Source organism: Gymnogyps californianus, chromosome Z (genome assembly GCF_018139145.2).
Source record: "Gymnogyps californianus isolate 813 chromosome Z, ASM1813914v2, whole genome shotgun sequence".
NCBI classification, from domain to species: Eukaryota; Metazoa; Chordata; class Aves; order Accipitriformes; family Cathartidae; genus Gymnogyps; species Gymnogyps californianus.
This window is the reverse complement of record NC_059500.1, coordinates 16,135,276-16,157,767: the sequence shown is the minus strand read 5'-3', so window position 1 is coordinate 16,157,767 and position 22,492 is coordinate 16,135,276. Positions and strand designations below refer to the sequence as shown.

Here is a 22,492-nt window from a genome sequence, read left to right as displayed (position 1 = left end):
CCTTCACCTATTAAACTGTCTCTGTCTCGACCCATGAGTTTTTTCTTGCATTTGCCCTTCCAATTCTCTTCCCCCATCCTGCTGGCAGGAGGAGTGAGTGAGTGACTGGGCGGGGGCTAACCTGCCAGCCAGGGTCAACTCACCAGAGTCTGAAACAGAGCTTAGTCAGCCAACAGACTATTCATGATACGCTACTGCACATACCCCAGCCAAGCACTCCCAAGCCGTCTATCATTGTGGTGTGCGAGTCAGTGCCCACCACACTGTCCGGATAGTAGTAGCCGTCCTGATCCATCACCACTCTTGCCAAGTACTCCAAGTTCACTTGGTGGATGATCCCAGAGCCTGGCGGAATAATTCTCATGTTTTTAAAAGCCTGAGAGCCCCACTGAAACAGAGAGAATTGGAGTAAAAAATTTTCAATGCACATGAGCACTGGAAGAACTTCCGTTCACTGCACTTCTCTCCATGCAAATAGAATTAATTCTTTCAGTACCTTTAAGAATTCAAACCTTTCTTTATTCCTTTCAAATTCCAGGTCCTGATTTTTTTGCAAGCTGTCTGATCTGCAAGTGAAAATAACCAGCTGTCAGAACCAAAAGCATCCACCTGAAATTTATGTCTGGTCAGACATACCCAAAGATTGAAAGAAAATAAGAGTTATTAGCTAATGTTAATGCTGATCAATCTCATCTTTTTAATCTCACTGCAGCTGTGAACTGCAGGCAACCAATGAAAAGGATTTAAGAAATCTTAAGAGATAATACCTGAAGTCTGGCTCAAATGTGAGTGCTAATCTGCATATTATATATGCGGCAGGCCTAAAACTTGTAGCTTGGGAAAAGCTACACTACATGTCAGAGCAACGTGAAGTTTCCAACACCTAAACCAGAAGCAATCAGCAAAGCAGTAAAGGGAACTGGAACATAACTGCCCCATAACTTCAGTTAAAAAGAGGTTATCACTGATGATACAGTGCTGCCTGAAGCCCCTGTGTTTCAAAGCAGACAAGGCTAACAAACTTTTCAGTTGAATCAGCTGCCTAACTTAGGCATGAAGAGTTTGAAAGAAATGAAGTGTAGGGCTGGCCAATGTTCTCTCCACATATACATGAGCCTTATAGAAATAAAATAAGGCTGTGACAAACAGTAATTATTAGCAAAAAATCATCTAAATAAAGTCCCGGATACTACTGATAACATCAAATGAATGTTATTAAAATAATACAAGAAAAAGAATCATAATAGTTGATTTTGTCCTACGGTAAAGATGAAATCATATCTTGTTCACAAAGAAATATACCGTTTCCCAAAGATCTTAAAAAATAATGTGATGCAAATTAAAAGAAGAAAGGTTAAGTTTATAGTTTAATAGATTAGTGCTAGAACACCCATCACCCCAGAGATCAGTCTTTAGATGATTATTTCTAATTTTGCATCTGTTTCTAAACTCCTTAGTGTCCTGTTAAGATTAAGAATAGATACAGCATCTCTAGAAAAGAAGTTAAAGGGAGTTGATTTTCAAGTTACGTAAGTCAAAATTTTTTGGCCCTTTTTCTCCCCTGCCAATTATGAAATGGCATCAGTGAGAATTTGTATCCCTACTAGTCTACAGCCAAAAAAAAGTAGGAAAAAAGTTATATTTGAAAACTGTCTGGCAACATTCTTCTATGAAGCAGGCTTCGTAATACATTTCTGCTCAGAAGTTCAGTATTTTTAATCTAAAGAAGCCTCTAAACATTGGCACTGAGAAAACTGCTCTTTATGTTCTTTAATTTCCACCTTCTAGGAATTTTCTTCTTTGCAATGCTGTAACTTCAGTGGCCTGCTTCAAAACTACCTCCTATAGAGGACAATAAATACACAGAGTATTTTAGCAGGCAAAGTAACTGCAGACCAAAAAACTTCATGAATTTGGAAGATGGAAGGAAGCCACTGAGAAACACATAAATGCAGGATCTGTTTGGAAGAGTAGTTCAGTACGTTCATGTTTAGATACCATGGAGGGTAGAAGGACCCCTATGCAGAGGTCTTGTATTTCATCGCGGGTCTAGTAAGTGCATGCTAAAGATTGAATACCATTATGTTTCTTTCCTGTACTTATAGGGGCCATATTAATCAGTGTCTTGTGCTCTTCTGCATGGAGGCACTGAACTACCAAACAGTTCCTCAGAGCTGGGCTAGGGCAGCTCAGGTCTATTCTTACATAAATAAGGAAGAAAGGAGGCATGCGCACTTGTACTTTCCAAAAAGCCCTATGGGGTCAAGAAAGTCCATGTGGAAAAAAGCTATTTCTGAGCAACTAATAATAATGCAGTATTATTATGGAAAATTATGATCACCACAGGTCTGGACTGAGCCTGCTTCTATTAACATTTAGTCCAGGCATGTGCTGCTGAGAGATGCACCACAGGAAAAACAAAATTCCCCCATCGAATTCACAGCAACTGATACAACAGTCTTAACTTAAACACTTCTTAGAGTCTAGGATGTTATAGTCCAAATGCTAAGAATATCACCAATGGAACTACCTTTATTATCAGTAACTGGATCCAGGTTACTTACTACCATTAAGAAGTAAGAGTTATTTTGTGTCCTTACCGCCTGTTAAAATCAACCTGGATGGAGTGATCTATCACTAGATCAGCAGGACAGATAGGATTGATTTTTTCAGGGTCCCCACCAAGTTTCTTCACAGCATCACGCATCGCAGCGAAGTCAACCACAGCAGGTACCCCACTGAAACAGAAGAGAAATAAGTAAGGTGAAACAATTTGGAAAAGAAAGAAACAACAAAACAAACACAAACGAGATCCTAAGATACAGAACAGACACCTACTGTCCCATACAAAGCAAACTGCAGCCTCACCCTGAGTCTTGGGATCATTACTCTATGGCAGAGACAGTACCCTTGGGAAGACAAAGTCAGAAGAGCAAAAGGGATAGAACTGTATCTATATCCTGAGCACTGTAAGAATGAAAAACTAAAACCAAAATTCATCAAGTAAGAGAAGCAGTTTAACATGCTTGGCTGGGAATCTGGAAACTTAGTCCTACTCAGCATTCCTTTGGGACCTTCAACTGGTTTCTCTTCTTCTGCTCTGTTCCTCTCTCTCCTCTCCAATCTGTTTAAAAAAGAAGGGGGGGAAGGGGAAAATGACAATGTCCTTTCTTTGATTCTTTGCTATGTTTATTCAGCTGATTTTAAGGCAACGGTTATCTTTTCCAAGTTTTGCAAAGCACAGGTGAATCTTCTCCATAATTAGGGCTGTTTGGTACCTTCAACACTTCAAGTGCAACTGGCAGAGCAGGGCATCAGATTTCTTAAACTACAAAGGACATGACTGCGAAACACCTTTGCAGAATAACTATTTTCAGAAGTGGATTTAACCGCCCTGGCAGATCACTGGACAAACATGAAAGGCAGAAATAAGGTGTACCATTCATCCTTACTAACAAATTCTTGTACTTACCACTGACAAAAGACCTTCTATCACAAATGACATTCAAACAGCACGTTTTCAGGCTACGGGCCAACATTCACATTTCTGCCTTCTCACATATCTTGTGACAATCCTTCAAGCCCTTGAACTCCAAGTGACTCAGAAAAAGTTAACAGGCCTTTTTCTCTATGTTTGTATGTCTAATTCATACAAAACGATTTTTAAATCCTGAAATTAAGCCTTCCTTCCTAAGTGAGGTAGGTAAACTACACAGAGGGTCAAAGTAATGCACGTGTGAGTCTTTCGTCTACCCTCCACTTCCAACCCAAGTTTAGTCATAAGCAAACAAGGAATAGTAACCAGAAGTTCTGGCACTTCAACACCTGTCTTACCTAAATATGGAAACGTGTATAATCTATTATTTTAATAAAGCTTCTGGTGCTTCTCAGCACATACATTCTCAGCTTCTACAGAGGTATGTACTACCATGACATTTTTCAATCAGTTTGGGAAACCCTCTTGCACACCAGCCTATCTGATTTTGCTGGCTGCTGAGACAAAAGAAGCTGTCTGTGATGTGCTCGTAAGGATCTGGCATCTTTCAGTAACCCACTGAGAACACTACGCTTCTGCAAGAGCAGCCCAAAGCAGTGAGAGTTTATGTTTTCAACTCTGATTATAAGGAAGCTATTACAATTTTAAAATACATCAGAAACAATGCAAGGAGAAAAGACCTTGTAATTCCCACAGACTTTTACCTTGAAAATCCTGAGTGTTTACAAAAACAAACAGGAAAAAGGGTCCACGCTATCTAACCTTGACACGATTAACTGATGTTGTTCAGCAGTTTGAAGCAGGTTGTTGTCCCAGGTTATGCATATTCCAAGGAAAACAGCAAATGCTATGTTATGCTACCTAGGCGGATTTGAGGGAGGGCAGGGGTGGGAGGAAGGGCATGGAAGAGTTATTTTGCCAGGTTACAAATGTTGTGCAATGGAAAAGGAACAGACACAACATCCATCTACAGTCTTAGAAGAACTCAGGATAATTACAGAATGATCAGATCTAGGAAATTCAATAATTCTAATCCAGGACACGTGAATGTAATTGTTGTGTGGCTTCTGGAAAGTTGCCAAAGCTGCCTTTTCCAAAAGAACCCACTCAGGAGCCTGTTCAAGAGCTTGTTTTTCATGCATGCAGCTGCTCTCCAGACTTACAGGCAAATTTTAAAAACTCAGCAGGACAGCAGGGTGCAAGAAAGAAGTGCAGTAACAAAGGGAACAACATTTGCTTGAAAGTTTGGCTTCCTCTGTGCTCCAGCTTTTTAAAATGTTAACAATAGCCGGTGGGTAAAAAATAGGTAAGAAATCAGCACTTTTTTCAACTGAGGTTTTGCCAGTTTTTCCTAATGTCTTTAGGAGTTGAGCTGTACTAGGCCTCTAGCACCTGGCCAACCTTAGAGAAAATGCAAAACAGAAGGTATGACAGCTAAGACAGAGAAATAAAATCAACTGACAGCTTAGCAGCATGGGGCTTACGACGGATGAACTAAACTCTCTTACAAAGGCAGAGGACAAAGGTACAAAGGACAGTGGACTTGCAAGTCAAATGCTGTATTAAAAACAGTTAGAAGCTACTGTTCCACGTGAAAATTTACCTTCCACATCTACCAGGGACTACTACATGCTGACACATGGGGACTAACCACATTGCAATAACAAGACCCAGTTTTCAGAGTCCATTAGGTAGGAATCTCAATTGCATTTCTGGGAAAAAGTACGCATTCATTTTTTCAATAGCAGAGAAGTCTTAAAAAATATATTTGGAATAATACTGACTCGGAAGAGAAAACAATGATGTGGGTTATAAATGAGAATCGAAAAGGGTAGAAAATTGAAAGCAAGAGCCCCTGGGGGGGGGGGGGGAAGGGGGAGAGACACCCGCCCCCCCCCCCCCCCCCCCCCCCCCCCCCCCCCCCCCCCAACAACAACAACAAAACCTCTAAACTCTGAATTCCCTCATTTGGATGCAATTTATCCATTCGATTTTCTTCCCTCTGTTTTGAAGAGTTTCATAAAGATACTTATTTCTCCATCCCAGAAGCACTTCATTTAATGCTTTTATCATGAGTGTTTGCCTCTCCAAGTGTTGTATGTAGCATGACATCCAGGAAAGCTGAAAAAGGTCTTTCCAAACATTTCACTGCTATTCTTTCCCTCAGCTCACCCCTCCACCCCAAGCTGAACATTGCTGCACTTTCAAGAGACCCTCTTCCTAGCTTTGGAGAGCATCAGACTCACGTGAAGTCTTGCAGAATAACTCTTGCAGGCTTAAACGGCACTTCAACATTCTTGTGTTGCACTACTTTCCAGTTGAGAATATTCTCAACATCTCCCTTCTTCACTAGGAACTCATCACAGTTACGGATCGCTGCTTCCAAGAGGACTCGAATAGAAAACGGCAGGCGTGCTGCATGGGTAAGAGGCAAGAAACAAATTCAGTTTTTCTCTTAGGGCATATGTCAGCAAGTGCAGAGTTCCACGCCTAGGGCAGACAGGTCCTCAAGTGCTGTCCCCGTGTTCTTACAAGGCTTTATCCCAAATTATCAGACACCCTTTTCTAGCCTCCAGCTTTGTCAGAGGTCAGTGCTAACTGACCTGTTCCACTCAATTCTTTGAGCAGGTTTATTATCTTAGTCCCTGTGAGACAGCAGACATCTTTGCTGAAAGGACTCTCTTCCACAGCTCTTCCATCCTCCACAGCAATAGTAGTCTGAAAACATGCTGTGCTCACCTTGTGTCTCTGCAGTTTCCTCTCACTCTTGCCACTGAACACAGTCATATAAATGCACTAGAAAAACACAATTTTCTACCTGACATGTCGGAAAGCATAGCGTCAGTGGTCTAGGCAATTTCTTCTTCTCCAGAGATGGAGAATGAAACTGAATGGCAGTAAGACTGTGCATCTGCTAATCTTCTTTTACTTCAAGATAGAAATACTTATATAAGATGACACAAAATATTATTAGAGCAGTCCTGACAGCTTTACTACAAGCAATGGGTGTGAACAAAAAAAATAAAAGTTTCTCTGTCCTTCCTCCCCTGGTGCACTGTAATAATAGCTGTTTGATTTCCTCTCAGAATATTTACATTCAAAAATCTCTTGAGAAGTTTGTCCCAACTTTCTATGCAGGGCCCCCAAGACACAAAAGTCACATAATCACAGTGAGACCTCATTACTGCGATCATAAAAACCCCCCAACTATTATTCAGGACACAGTCATTCAGAATCATCTGGGGGTTTTTGATTGTTTGTTGTTGTTGTTTTTTAATATTCTCCCCCTCTCCCCTGCCCCGTTCTTCTGTTGCTAAGTTATTCCATTTTTCTGCTGGATAGTGAGAATTGCATCCTTTTTTCTTTAAAGAATCTGGAGTTTATCACTTTTGGAATCCTGGAATGGATCAACTGGTAATACAATACATGTATTTGTCTATTTTTTAAGACTCATCTCTGCTTTTCAAACACCAATTCCGACATTAATTGATTTCTTATTCACACACTATCTGAGCCTGCAATGGATATGCGTTGCTGACATTCAGAGAAAATGTTCCTCCTCTTGCTTCCTGAATTCTCTTTAATCACCCGTTTCCTTTTTGAAAGTGGAAAAATACCCAACATAGACAGCTCGAAGCTATAGATACTCGCTTTCTAAGTCAGTGGCACGGATTTAAGATTTTTTACCAGTGGAAGATGCCTAAGTACATTCAGGAAGTGTCAGAGAAACTAAAGAAAAAGCCTCCTCAGAAAGGATTTTCTAGCCACTACTCTTTTTAAAGCTGAACAATCTTTCTGGATGATTCAGTCATGTCAGTGTTAGGTCCCTTCCAGCCTTTCACAGCAGCATAGCAGTATATAAGAAAACTCAGTTTTGCATGATCCTCCTCATCCACTCAAGAAAAACAGGACTGCTGTGTGCACAGCATGTTGAGAAAATAATACGTTGATCTTACCAGTATTTCTGTGGTTCTAAATTTCCAGAATTAAATTTTGCTAATTATTTTGTTTTTCCAAGAACCATCTTTTGAATTCATAGTTCTCTCCAGAGACCAAATATCATCCAATGTTGCAATGCCTCTTCAGGTTCTGTTCATCAATGTTAACAAAATGCTTTCCTTACGTTGTCAACGTACCGTATCTCACATCTTCCAATTTGGTCAGATTAAAGAACTTCTTCAGAGGCTGTTTAGGGTCCAGCGGCTCCACAATCCGTACAAAAGGGTTGCTCATGGTTATTTGAAACCCTTAGTGTTCCTAAAACACAAAAGAAAAAATCAAAGCCATTTTCATAACATCTGCCCTGCATACAAGGCCTGTACCAGACAAAAAGGTACTGCACAGTCTGTGTAAGTCATGTCCTTTCCCCTACAAACCTACTTCTAACACGCCCTCAGAGATAAAAGGTCTGCAGGAAGATAAGAGCATTGTGCAAAATATGGATACACCACATGGTTTACCAAGGAAGTTCAATGTCTCCACTATCCTCTTCTTTAGGCTGCTTCTAGACAGCCCTTTGTACCTCTGTGATCCACGAACCACCATGACAATGTGGTCCCATTTCTTAAGCAGCATTGGTCTAAAGCTAAACAGACAGGCATTTGCATTCAAAATTAAAAACAATTCAACTAAAACAGAAAACACAGTAGTTTTACTTGAGCCAGAAAGTGTTACAGACTAAGATTACAAACCCTGACTATCAGAGACACAAGGAACCCTCCTGATTTCAGAAAGATTCGTTAGGGTCGCCACCAAGAACAAAAATTAAAGTAGACTCTATTGTAAACATCATTTTAGTTTGAGATCTTTTCTTTTTTGTGGCTATCCTAATGGTTTACTGATAGAGCATTCCACTTGGACCTAGGACTTCTAGAGTTCACTTACAGAAGTTAAAGTACCCTGAGATATTCCCAATATCAAGGCCAACTAGCACAGAGTGGCCTAAATCCACTCTAGAAACATCTCTCAATCTCCAGAAAAGGTTAACTGCATGCAAACTGCCTAATGGAACAGTTCCTAGGACACGCTTAAGACCTGAACTCTGCCCAGGGCTCTTCTGGGAGCACTGGCTTAGGCCAACACATGCCAAGGAGCAAGCTAACGATTTAACAGTAAGGACAATTCTCTTCCGGTGCCTGGCAACATTCCCAGTCACGATTAAAATTTTTTTAGAAGAGAGATAATCACAGGCTTGATTTCCAGATCCGTTGTTGTTTTCCCACAGCACTGTTCCCATCTTCATTCAACTAACATTATCTTCCCTTGCCCCAGTTTTTCAAACAAAAAAAACCCCAAGAGTATGAGATACACATCCTTTGACAGGTCTTGGAGACTGTTTGGTGTAAAGGGATGCACAAAGTCCAGTATTTGTTAAAAACACTTAATGCAAGGCCAAAGAGTGAACTAATTTATCTCACCTGTCAGTCTCATTGACTGTTCAGGGAATACTATTATGTGGAATACATTTATGGGGGATTTTTAAAGTATTCCAGCACAAATCACATTTCACGTATTTTGAAGACAACAACCAAGTCAGAGGTTAGATTGAGATGGAGAGATAGCAGAAATGGTGACAAAGGAAGGTCCAGGTGTAAAGCAGCAAGATACTGTAAAAGAAAGATTTCCAGAATTCTGTCAAACAAAACAATGGAAGTTTCTAGATAAAAAGTTGAATGCCCAGGGAAGGCAGAAAGGTAGGCAAATGAACAGACTGCAAACACCACCCCCTCCAAACATATCACCTCTCACATTCCCATCTACAAGTTATTTTCTGAGATTCCTTTTCCGAGCTTTGCAGATATCCATCCTGCATAACAAGCCCATCAAGTTTTAGGCGTCATCTTCTTTGAACAGCATAAACTACCCAGCTATTCCTCTTCTAAGCAACCTCTGTGCTTCTACAATTGAGCATGACCAAAATAAACTGCTTCCTTCCTCTCCTTGCCAGCTATGCTCCTGATGAGCTTTATTTTCTGCCTTCCAAGCTGAGAACTTTATTTTATGCATATCCACTTCTCACGGGAAAGTCTAAGGGTAGCTGAAGATAGAAAATGCCGGGATATCCCGACAGATAAAGCAGGAGATCATTACTTTGATATGACCATAACGAGTCCACTGTACTCAGTTCACATATTCTCATCCAAGTATAAACGGCAGCTGTAAGATTTCCCATCCAAGTCAGTGTCTTGGCAAACCACAGCAGCAATTCAAGATGCTATGACACGTTATCTACTTGTCACCATCTTTCTTTGCCAGACATCACCCTCTTCCCTGAACACAGCTTTTTTAGTTCACACTATGAGATACTTCAGTACAAACCTGCTTTCATCAGTGAGTTACAAAAATATGCCAAACTGTGGGGTGACCAAGGCCTAAGCACATGTTCTTTTCACGTGCCTGGTCACACGGATATGAACAACTCTGTTACAACCTTGTAAGCCATTTAGAAATCCCCGCAAAGAGGTAAAGTATCTAGAAAAAAATACCAACCTGCAGCATTGCTGTAGCAAATTTCACAGAGCTGGAGAAGCCTCAGTCATACCAACTACTATTTCCAGACAGTAAATTATAAACCAAGTGGCCACAGCACAGAACTCAAGCTAGCGATCTGCCAAAAAGATGTGGGGGAGCAATACTCTGCAGATTGAGTGCACCAAAATTTTTTAAGTAATCACTACGATAGATACAGATTAACTTGTGATTGCAGCACAGACTATTTATTCACGTTTTGCAGGCACTGAAATGTAAATATGCAAACAGGCTAGCACGCAGGGGAGCTGACATCCGTCTGCCTGGGATTGGTGCAGTGTGCAGGGTCACATGCATTGACCATGGCCAGTGCCACATGACCACGGTAACAGCTGATCACACGTACCAAAGAAAGCACTTGATCTTCTGCCTAACAACCTCAAAACTGTTTGCATGGAGGTCACATGTGAAATGGGATTCCACATAGCGGCCCTCAGGAAGACACAAGTACAGATTAAGAGATTTCTAATGGTAACAGCCACCAGCCACCCACACAAACGGTGCTCATCCTGGCCTTGGAAAACAGCAGCAACTCTAGCCCAAGCTATTCCCCCTCTCCAATTATCCAGACACACATTCTTTAGTGTTTGTGCAATTCTGGACACAGCCCTAGGACTCCAGGGGTTTCAGCTGACTGAAATCTATGAAAATTGTTCAACTGGGGAGTTAAAAAAAAAAAAAAAAGGAGCAGAATCTTATTACGGGAACCTTCTCAAAGGGTTGCATGACTTATATAAAGTGAACCAGACAAACAATAGCTTTAGCCCTTCCAGTGCCTACTAATAAAATTCTGTGAACACTGATAATTTGGCTCATATTAATGCTGATCATCTTTAAATCTACACTCCCTAACTATCAATATTGTTTTCCACTCACCTTGTTACATCAATGCAGTTGCTTAGCACTGTACCGCCTAGCTCCATCTCTTCTCAGAGTATGCCTCAAATTCACCCACAGATTGCACATCAGCTCATCACAGAAAGTCTGATTTCTGGCTTTTCTCTCTCCCAGCTCCACTTCTCTCTCCCCAAGAGAAGCAAAAGTGCAGAAGGATTGTTATCACGAATATGAGGAGGAGCAAATTTATTTGGACAAGGTCATAACTTTCCAAATATAAACAAAGGAAGCTGGTTTTTGTGCGTGCAACATTTGCCCTTCAGAGTAGAGAATGAACCCGTGGCTGTAACAGCTGTTCCATACTGTCTGTAACCCTAGATATGACACAGGAGGGTTCAAATGTCTCTGGCAACACAAGTTTTACATTGTGATACTCTAACAAAGCATTTGTACTAGCAAAATCTGAGTACAACAACATTCCTCACTTCACCTGTATTGAGTGGGTCAGCAAACTCAGCTTTTACCACCAGAGCTCAGATGTTTATGAGCAACAAAAGATCAGTGCAAAAATGCCTACTGGCTGTACTGTGTGTGTGGATCACTATGGCAGCCTAAAGACCACACCATGTGCTGATTACATAGGAACTATACACAAGCCCAAGGGGACAGAAGGAAGAAGGTGCCTGTACCCTCGTCTTTCCTTGTCTTCTCTTAAAAGTTAAACAACTATACCAAATACACTCAAAGCATACTAAAGTCTCATGCGAATCTCCATGAGAAGGATTAAAGTATGTAACTTAAAATCACTTTTTTTTAAAAAAGAACATTCATGGGAGATTGAAACATATGTTGCATGTGTTGATTTCAAATCTTAAGTTGCCGTAACTTCTCTGAGTATCCAACATAAACACAGTACTAGTCACATCACAGCACCTCCTATTGGAAAAAGACTTAGTTCAGTAATTGAGGTATTATTTAAAGCATGTTCTTGATTGACTGTGTGTCCTGTACTCTACTTCAGACCCGTTTAAAAGCAGCAGTGTGACTTGGAACAATTTCAACAAGCTGAAATTTTGCTGAAATGAACGGAATTGAGAAAGCATCCCGATACGTCCTGTAGTTTTGCATTTGCAGAAATTATCTCATGCAGACTGTAGAAAGGGAAAAGGTGTACTGTTTAGCCTCCCACTATACCTAAGAGAGAATGTGAAGACACCAGAGCTGTTGCAGACATCACTAACATATTATTCTACTCTCTTTAGAGCTGCAGGAGGAGAGCCGGAAGGTGAAAATGAATACAGCTAATCATGCTAAAAGCAACAATCTCTTTCACACCACTAAAAAAACCCTATTTTTTTAAAACATAACTGCTCTTTTCTTCATTTGTTGAACCAGATCAATACCAGCAACAATACTGGGGTTTTTTTAGGAATCTCAGGGGACCCCACTCATCTCTCACTATGCAGATAAGAGAAAACCTTAGCACATGGAGTACTATTCTGCAACAATACATGCTGACAGTAAATCATGTTCTCTCTGTAGTACATGACATGAGTGTTGACAAAAGACTCCTGATTAGTAATAATTCCATTTACTACCAAAGTTCCTGAGGACAAACCAAGGACACAGATTTATGTTGTTTGACCTGCAGAAAGGAAAAAAAGAAAAAAAGCCTCTGGATGAGGCAGCTTCTCTCTAAGCTTCAGGCCATAAAGTAGGAACTGAACTGGCACAGTCATTCAGAATTTTAGTACAGACATATTAATGTCACTCAGGGAAAGGGAACACGTCTCCACCACTGCCTTTTCTATTCCATCTTTGTTTTCCTAGTTGTTGTCTTGCAAATTATGTGAGGGTGCTTACGTTATTAACAGGAAGAGTTCATTTTAAGCATCTACTCATAAAACTAAACACCTAGTAGCTTGACTAAAACAGATTTCAAGTAGTAAAAGCTCTTTTTCCTGGAGAGTGGGTAAATTCTCGGCCACCACTGGGAAGTACACACTCAGCAAAGGAGCAGTTTAATTTGAACACTCCACCAGATGCTAGAAATGCTAGAAAAGGTTACACTCAGCCAAAGCAAAGATGCTATTTTATCAGCCATCAAGAAAAGGGGAAAGGCTCAAACTTGCCGGTACTTGCAGGAAATCTGTGAAGAGACTTCCAACTGAAAACTGGGAAAAGGAGAGGTGAGCTGGCAGGACTGCTACAATAAAAGTCCTCACCTGGTGACAAGGCAGAGGACATAGGGAACACTCACGGCCTTGCTTGGAAAATACAGCATTTTCCACCCGTGCTGAATCTGATCTTACCACCTTCCATTGCAATTATCATTCCTCCTCCTACTCCCCCAAGTTATTTCCTTTAGTTTCATCAGCTGATTGACATTGTGTGTGTGTGTGTGTGTATCTGTACTTAGCTGCTCAGTATGTGACAAACACCTCTAAATAGCAAAAGCAAGTAGCTAAAAAATCTAAGGGGAGCTGCAGCAGAGCAGCAGGCTACTGAGCTGTAAATCTATCAAGACAATATTAAGCATGCATTTTCTCACATTACTAAGAATTATATATAGCTGAACAGCACTTCTTAAACTGAGGGCTATTGCTCAGTTCCCCAATAGAAAATGAGTCTCTGCAACTTACATAGCTCTTCTCATGGTTTCACATTCTGCTCAGCAATGGGCCTTAATTAAACATGTTGATGACTACTTCCAGTTTATCTAAGTTATGGATCGCTTAGCCATGAACAAAGATCTCTTAGCAGGTCCAGCATGTAGGAACTTCTGTCCTATTGGAATTGCAGCATGCTCTGTGTATGCCTACCTTGCTTGAAAAGCAAGGAAGGAAAAGATCCAAGTTAAGCATGTTGCCAGAAGTCTGCATTTTTGATATGGAAAGACAGCCTCTCCAGTGTTAGTCAGGTGTCTGCAGCAGTAAAACTTTGGTAAGTAAATCCATCCATAATTCAAGTCAGTTTAGACAAAAAACTAACACAGATATTTGTGTGGTAGAAAAAAAAATTAGTTTAAATATCCAAGTTGCCTAAGAAAAATGTTTTTGTTACCCTGGGAAAAAAACACAACACCACAACAACAAAAAAACCACACACACACAAAAAAAAACCCTTGCAAAAAACCACAAATGCCCCCAGCATTTGGAGAGAGTTCAACACCACTACTAGAACAAGCAGAGTCTTGTTTTATAATGTATCTAGCTATAATTACTTTTGGATATGCACAGAACAGATGAGTACAACTACTGTTGCAATAAACACAGGTTTCTTGTTTTAAGAGAAGCTCTTACTATTTAACACTTACTCTACCTGTGACAGATAAGGCCACTATATGAGAAATATACAGTGCTGCATCACTGTTAGCAGTCAGTGACTAGATTTCAGTGCTAACAGTTAAGAGATTTGAGAAAGAATCTTCGTGTTTCTCTGTTACACAGAAAAGTCAGTCATTATGTATAGATTCTTAAAAAGAAGTCCACTAACAATTTCATGACTGAGCAACTATTCTGCTGGTATAAACTACACCATTATTGCACATGGGAAGAAAATGCAGTAATATGTAAAGGAGTTTTTTTCAAATGCTCTCTAAGCAAAGTTTCAGGGAGCCCCTTTCAACTTCAACACTCAAGAGGAACTCTGTACTGAACACAAATGGGACCCTGGATTGCAGATTTTACTGCTGTCTCCTGATGCCTAGAACTTTGACTGCAATGCTAAAATATTTATTTATTCAGAGCCATAACATGCTACACTGCCAGTGCACTAAACAGGTTACTAAGTGCGTATTCCTATAATCTATTTCACAGGCTGTCATAAGCATTCTGACCATTTCACTTTGTCAGCAGCGCTGTATTGCACATATAGGAACTGAAGATTTAGTTCAGAGATCAAGCTTGTGAAACTAAACCTTTAGGTCTTAAAGTAACTCCAGCTCCCAGTGAGCTGGAAGTTTAGAGGTGTGTCCAGTTCCAAGATGTGGATATTAAACTCCCTCAATTCATCCCTCCAGAAAGCCAAATGCTACCTCCTCCCTCACTTCAACACAGTTAGTTCACTTACTCCTTAAGGGACAGGCAAACGCTTCTTTTGTATACATCTTGCCAGCTTTTGGTGACCCAGGCAAGCACATGTATCTAGTATCCTCAGACAGCCTTTGGAACGCAATCTAGCCTTACAGTTAACAAAATCCAGATCCTAATTAAGCAGGCATAAGTGTTAAGGGAATGCTGTGTCAGCAGACTCACCACTGAGTGTCCTAGTTAAAAAGTAGAGACTAATTTTCTTTTTGCTGCAGCAAAATGAGCAGTATTATGCCTGAGAATACAGGGAAGCTTATTTGGAGCTACAGAACACTGAAAAATGAAGCCTTGAATTTTTTTGTTTTCCCCTGAAAGACCAACTCTGAACTTTAACCTACTTCCTACCTCTCTACAAACTTGCTGCTCATTTCCCCTATGTTAGCAGTCTTAGACTGTTCATTAACAAATATGCAGCATGGACCAGTTTTAAGAAAGAACCAGCTTTCAGTGTTAGTTAAAAAAAAAAAAAATCCCGTGTAACACACAGAAACACGTTCCCACTGATAAGTTAACGCAGAAGCACTGCAAGAAGTCTGGAATACAGAGAGTGCTGTAAGTGTGTACAAAGGTTTGGTTTGAAATTTGGTTTCAATTTCAGCAGGCAGGATTAAAAGACATCTCGGGATCAGTCTGTTTGTTTCAAAAGGCTCATGTGAAGGGGGGAAGTAACACTGCAGAGGTGCATGGGAAGGGGAAACAAAATGGGAGTATTGTGAATCAGCCCTCTACTCACACCATGACCATTGTACCAGCTCTGTAAACTCCTGTCTCTGCACCCCTAAAATTCCTTTTGTGCAACTTTCCACCTGAACTGTTTCAGAGCTATCAAAGATATGTAGGTGGAAGAAGTCCTTTCAGGATGAAGAACTGATGAGAGGATTACTACTGTTGTGAAATCAATCTGGCATTGTGGGGAAAAAGTCCTAACTTTTCATGCCGTTTCAAGACAAATCCTGAATTTGTGCTCTGGAAATAATGAAAGATAATTTTCTCACAACAAAAATTGCTGCCTACAATCTCAGCAGCTATTCAACTGTTCATGTAGATGAATCCAGCTTTCAAACACCCATGGCTTCAGTCTGTAAGCAGAATAAGTGCGTATCTGATAAGATTTCATCAATTCCAACTGGCTGTTACCAGAGCTTACTGGCCAAGCTCCCTGGGGAGGCAAATTTAAGTTTCCACAAAACATTTTTAAGTCAACTGTCTTTTTCAGAGCAGTTTTCCCCCGCAAAAAAGGCGGGGGGGGGACGACACACCAACAAAAACCACAACCAAAACTAAACACCCTCTTTCACAAGCTTCTGGAGTCCTGACCCTAGAATTGTGGGATGTCGCAGTTCCTGCAAGGAAGTGCCAAATACCTAGAGGAAATCTTCTGAACTAACCACTCCCTAAGGCAGCACTGAAGGCAAGAACCCTGAAAAATTCTTACCTCCTATTCAAACAAACAGAACATACTGGAAATTAAGACTCCTCTCTACCTTCTCTCTGTTTCAAAAGAAGGAAAGGGACCACTCTTTAATTCATATCCTTCCAGTGATCTTAAGTGATTACTCCAGGGAGGGAGGAAATTTCCCGCTATTATGTGGTGAAAACCTACAGTGAGAGTCTATGTTGGAAAACACTAGCAAAAGAGATTTGCTGCTATTCTTACTATATAAATATTAAGAATATTTCTTCTGTGGTTTTCTGCAATTATTGTTTCAGCTCTTCCACCATTACTATAAAAACTTCATTGAATAATAGCAAAGTAGGAGTGTGTTATCCTCTGGCTAAAGGTAACCAGAGAGAAAGAAAGGTGCAGAATTACAAACACGATATGACAAAAAATGCAGTTTGAAAGCCCTACAGTCTTCAGTTCAGCAGTAGTCTGCACGATATACTCTGTAAAGCACTGCTAAGTGGTCAGACTCCTTCATACACCAAAAACCTTTCCAGGAACTTCCACAAAGTCCAGGATGAGTAAAGTATGGACAATTTTCCGAATAACTCCTCACACACACCACAGATCCCGGAGGGCACGAGAGTCAGCTGCACTTCCTACTCTATGCACATTAAATTCCTCTTACTTTCTTTGAAGAAGTAACAATCCCCAGAAGTTTATTAGGACATTCTGATGCAGCACAATTGCTTTTAAGCAAAGCAATACTAAATAAACATTCCAGTGTTAATATTTCTCTAGGGTGGTCTTCCTTTACTTCAGTATTGTGGATTGATAACGAGCCAGTCTGAACAATAGCAACAGCCCTGAGTGCTCAGAGATATTAATTCAATTCCAGTTGTTTGGAAAGAGAATCCTCTGTTTTAGACCAAGTTTCCTGCTGCTACTAAAGAACACTGAAGTCCAGACCTCTCTGTCTGTCCGTCCCCCCCCCCACCTACACTAGCTTTAGAGATGGAAACCAAATATCAAAGTACAACCTCCAGTTAAAAAATAAGAGGTAACTGTGGTGGTGTTATGAAACATGGCAATGCGCTGAACAGATACACAGGGACTAATCTGAACATATACCTAGTCCAGATTCTGAAACTGGGCATCTCTGCAGCCAGTCCTCAGCCAGGTTAGACTACAAGGCAAGTATCTGCATCTGTGCTACAAACTCCATGACTATTACTGTTACGGAGCACATGCACCTGCTGTCTGTGCCACGGACGCAAAACAGACGATTTTGTCACCCTGTGTGCTTGATATGTACATTATGCACTATCCTCTACTATTTAGATACTACTGAAATAGCAACAGACAAGGCTGGAGTTGTTCCAGTAGGAAAATTAATGGAAAAGCTTTGCCTAGATGAGGATAGGGCAGCACAACTTTGCTTCCATTCCCGCTCTTCTCCTCTAGCTAAATCTATTCTTCTTTCTCAGCTCTGCAAAAGCTGACTCCTGTACCTGGCATAAGCAGGTTCAAAGCCGGGTCTTGCAGAGACCAAATTTCAGCCAGCCGGGGCCTGGCCAGCCGCTCTGCTCCCTGTGCCCTTGCAGCGCGGCCGGGGGGCCGCACAGCCTGCTGCTGCTGCTCGGAGATGGTGTCACGAAGCCGCCCGCAGGGCTGCTCTGCCAGAGCCGCCTTCCCCCCCGCAGCACCGAGCCGCTCCAACGCCCCTTCCAGCCCCCACCCCGGGAGCCGGGGCCAGACGGCCCTACCGCTGGGAGGCGGCAGGATACCCCGTTCCGTCCCGCCGCCGGCCGGCCGGGCCGGGCCGGGCCTGGCCTGGCCTGGCCTGCCTTGCCGCCTATCCCCACCCTCCGCCCCGGCCCGCACCCGCCTCAGCTCTCCCCGAGGGACGCCCCTCAACCCCCCACCTTCCCCCGCCACCGGCAGGGCCTGGCGCCGCCGGGGAAAGGAGGGGGCACCGCGTCGAGGGAAGCGGCTTCAAGGCGCCCGAGCCGCCGCCGGGGGCGGGGGGGGGGGGGAAGCAGGGCGGCCGCGCCCCGCGGGGCGCGCACTCACCGGGGACCGAGCAGGAACAAACCGCGGCCGCTTGCCGTCAGGGGCCGCCGGGCGCAGGGAGGGAAGGGGTGGGTGGGGGCGGGCTGGCTCCGCCCCGCCGCCCTCAAGGCCGGCCGTGGCGGCATGGCGGCGGGCCGCCCGGGCAGGGAGGCGGGAAGCGAGGGCGGGCGGACCGACCGACCGACCGACCGGGGCGCGCAGCAGGCCGGCCTTCCCTTTCCTGCCCGCAGCCTTGGCCCGGGCTCGCCGCTCACGGAGCCGTCGCCTTTCTGGGGCGGCGCCTCTCCCCGGGGGGGACGAGGCGATGGAGCTCCGTTCTGTGTGGAGGGGTGGGCAGGGAGGTGGCACCGGGGCCAAGGCCGGATCAGGCCGAGCCATCGCAGAGACGGGCACTGTAAAACAGGCAGCGGGGTGCGGGCCGTGGTGTGCTTTGCACGTGCTGTAAGTGCTCCGCACGCGCGCTGCCTGCCTGCGCGCTTGCTTGGGCTTCGGAGGGGGTCCAGGAGTCCTGTCGCTGAGGCCAGGACCTGGAAACGATGGTCAAATGGATCTCGTTCGGGACACCATCTGACGCGCAGGACTGCTTCCTCATGGCAGTGCGATAGGAGAGGGACCTCAGGTTGCCTCTTAGGGCCTGGGGGAGAGCTTGCTGGCCTGGCTCTCGGCAAAAACAGCCTGTTACTTATAAACTGGTCAAGATCAATGTCATGACGCCAATATTGAAGAACAATGTCAGAGTACAGGGCGTCCTAGAGGACCTAGTTAACATCACCCCTACAGCCGAGTGCTATGAGGTGTTTTTCAGTGTCCAGCATGCCCACAATAGAACAGCATACAGTTTGGGCCTGAATAGAGTAAATTAAAAAGTATCTAATTCTAGGAAAATCATTAGATAAATAGGAAAGGAGATTTGCGTGGAAAGAGTGTAGATGTGTCTTACAAGTCTGGAGAAGGTCTTAAGACAGCAGTGGCTAGGAGACTTGCTAACCACTGAGAGTCGGAGCTGGAGGAAAAGAAGAGCAGTAATGTTTTGGTTTTTCCCTGAAGAAAGCTCAGGCTAAGAGCAAACAGGGCTACGTGCTGGCTTTGCTGCAGAGGAGCAGGTCTCAGGTGAGCAAGGTGATGCAAAGAGTGAAGATGGAAGTGCTTTGCTCTCTTCGGAAAGAAGGACAAAACCTAGAAAATGCCCGAGGTGGCTCTTCTGGTTGTTTGTGGGTTGGATTCCTGCACACCGACCTGTGCTGGCAGATCCTCCTTGCCTACACGCTGTCCAGCTGGAACTTGCAGGCCACGGAAAGTCAGTGGTAGGATCTCAGGGTCTAGCAAACAAGATAGGTTCTGTAGGTTTTTTTTTTAACTAAAAACTGAAATCCTGGCTTTGGTACACCTGCTACTGATTTTACTTATACAGTTAAGACTTCTGAGGTCCCTCTGTAGTTAAACCTGCTGTTCTCTGACTTGATACCTCTAAATGTCCTGTCGTCTACAAAACACAGTACTTTTGAGTTATCATTCAAAATCTTTTCCAGGTTGGCCTGTTTTCTGTTCAGCATAAATATGTCATGGAGTAATTCACATGCACTAAGTTCTCTTTTTAGAATTGAACGAGTTTTTAGAACATACGATTTGCTTTAACAAATGGTTAACTTGGACATGAAACTGGACATTCATTCATAATACTCTTTTCAAACCTTTGGCCAGAGAGGTTCACAAGACTGAGTTTGTCAGAACAAAGTCATATTTGTAGTTTGGCAGTAGAAGGAGAGGGCCCACGTTTTCTTCAGGACACCACAAAATAGTAGATGACTCTGATGGTATGAGAAGCCAGAGGATTTCTAAAACCTCTTAGTGCTTTCCTCAGAGCTTTAGATGTTTCATTAATTGATAGAATTTTTCATTTTTGTATACGTTTAGTTAATAAAAGAATTTCAGTATGTTCCTCTTAGTGAGATAAAGTCCTGCAATAACTCTTTGGGTCACTTCCTGTTGAAAAAAAGGATTGTGATTTTTTTTGTTGTTGTTTTTTGTAACAGAACAGACTTCCAAGGTCCATGTGTGTCAGTGAGTTTTGCATCATGAATAAAATCCTTCATACCTAGATACCAAAGCAATTGCTGCAAAACCTGATTGCCCTAAAATCTCTTGGGCAAAGAGCAAAGACTAGTGAAACAGCAGGTCAGCAACAGAAATGGGAAATCCATTCGTCAGCTCTGACTTCTCCCAGTGAGTATGTGCAAGGCTTGTATTTTCTGTTCTGGAGTGGAGGCCCCTGAGGCTGGGGGGTGCGAGGGAAGATTTCTTACCGCAGAAAGAGAGGCAGCACTGCTGCAGCATCTGCTGGTTATATGTAAGGACACAGAGGCCACGATGGGATTGGAAGACAGGCTGTTCATTCAAGGGTTTATGGTAATGCTGTCTGAAGGTTATTGCAGGTTGGCGCTTGCAGCATGAGTATTTGAGGCTGTCATTCTTCTCAGCAGGGCTGAGTTTACAATAACGTGGCTTATTTAGCAGATGATTGTAAGTTTGTGGGTTTGTCTCTCTCCCAGTACTGCTAGGAGGTGAGCGCTACATTAGATCCATTGTTTGTAAGGAAGATGTTTACTGAAATGGGTTCTTGGTTTTAATATCAGATTGCAAGGATGTCCAATAGTTTTCTTGGGCAATCATGCATTGTGCTGAATCAGGGTTAAAGGAAATGACTTTCAGTTCTTGCACCGAAGAGGGACGCAAATAGGAGTAACAACGCCTTTCATGTTGCAGTCATGAGCAGTGACTTGTGACTTCCCGGTTTTTAGGGTTTTTCATTAAATTATTTCACAGCAGATGAGGAACTGTGTGTCAGTCCTTTGTCCTTTCTGTCTTACTGGGGAAATCCATTTACAAGAGGCTTGGTCTAACCTCAGATTCCTTCTAGAGTGTTCTTTGAGGTTATTCACCAAGCAGCGTCCTAGAAGTCCAGGGAGTGTATCATGTCTGTTCAATCCCCAGCTAACTTCATTGTCGTGCCTCTAAACATATTTCACTCATTCTGATCCTACCAAGAAGTTACAAATACTTGGGATTCCCAAGGGACAGCTTGCAGCTCATTACAGCCAATAAAGCCTTAATGTACAGCAGTTAGTAGACTTCTGTGTTGTGGTAATCCTCTGTGAAGTCTCAGCTGATCGCTGAGGTTGCAGCAATCACAGGATTGCTGCAGTCGGTCTCAAACTGGGCCAGTACTGGGATGAGGGGGAGACAATAAACTAGAGCTGTCAGCCTAGAGGACTCAGAGCTGTTTGCCCTTTGAAGTAGCCATCCCAAAGAAGTGTCCCTCAGTAGCACAATCTGCATGTGTCTTCCTGCTTTTCCTGGCTACCTGCAGTATAATGAAATCGCCTGATGAGGTTTGTTCTGGAGTGCTGTGTCCCCACAAGCAGCACCTAAGGGTACATCATATAATATACTATATTCTGCAGAACATGATATGAATTAGTATTTTCAAATGAAGTCAGCACTCAGTAAAAGTGTTTCACTCCAGGAAGCCATCTGTGAATGAGCTTGGGAACTGGTGAGGTGGTAGCTTGTAGGTTATGGCCTACAGCTTGTCCTGAGTACAGGAAAATAAATTTGTTTGGCAGCTCACAAAGGAGTTCATGCTCAGATTTCATTGTCAGTCATATACACCCAACTGTTTTAAGTTGTTTGAATGGTCACTGTGCAACAGTAGTACAAGTCTGAAAAGAGAGAATCTAGCATCTCTCAGAAGACCAGTTAGAAACACCAGAGTGGGTTCTGGTTATTTAAATAAGTGAGGGCCTGCTACTTTTCTATATTTAATTAGATGATTGTGCATCCTCTAAAGGAAATTCTGTGGTCAGCATATTTTAATAAATATATTATAATTTGCTTTTGGTTTTTGCACTGATTTACTTAAATGCCTTTCTTTAAATGAGTCTTCAATTCATATAATTGCAGTAATGCTTATTGAACTTCATAGTTCAGCTTCAGTATCAAAACAAAGATTTAAGTTCTGCCATCTACTGGTTAAATGGGGTTTAGCGGAGGCTTGGTGTCATTCACTACCAGTAAGAGGGCATT

General features: G+C 42.6%; 1 protein-coding gene across 2 annotated transcripts in view; it reads right to left on the bottom strand.

Annotated features, from left to right (window-relative positions):
- ACO1 (aconitase 1) overlaps positions 1-18,428 on the bottom strand; it is a 38,315-nt gene extending 19,887 nt beyond the window's left edge. The window contains exons 1-6 of one of the 2 annotated variants that reach the window (XM_050913001.1): positions 18,410-18,428; positions 7,633-7,753; positions 5,743-5,911; positions 2,601-2,738; positions 497-566; positions 205-388 (exon numbers count right to left, since the gene is read on the bottom strand). In XM_050913001.1, the coding sequence (XP_050768958.1) occupies positions 205-388; positions 497-566; positions 2,601-2,738; positions 5,743-5,911; positions 7,633-7,729 (658 nt within the window). In that variant the 5' untranslated portion in view covers positions 7,730-7,753; positions 18,410-18,428. Of the gene's footprint in view, positions 1-204; positions 389-496; positions 567-2,600; positions 2,739-5,742; positions 5,912-7,632; positions 7,754-10,900; positions 10,974-18,409 lie in introns of those variants that run through there. The other variant, XM_050913000.1, reaches the window with a different exon arrangement.
- Between the last annotated feature and the right edge of the window lie 4,064 nt (positions 18,429-22,492).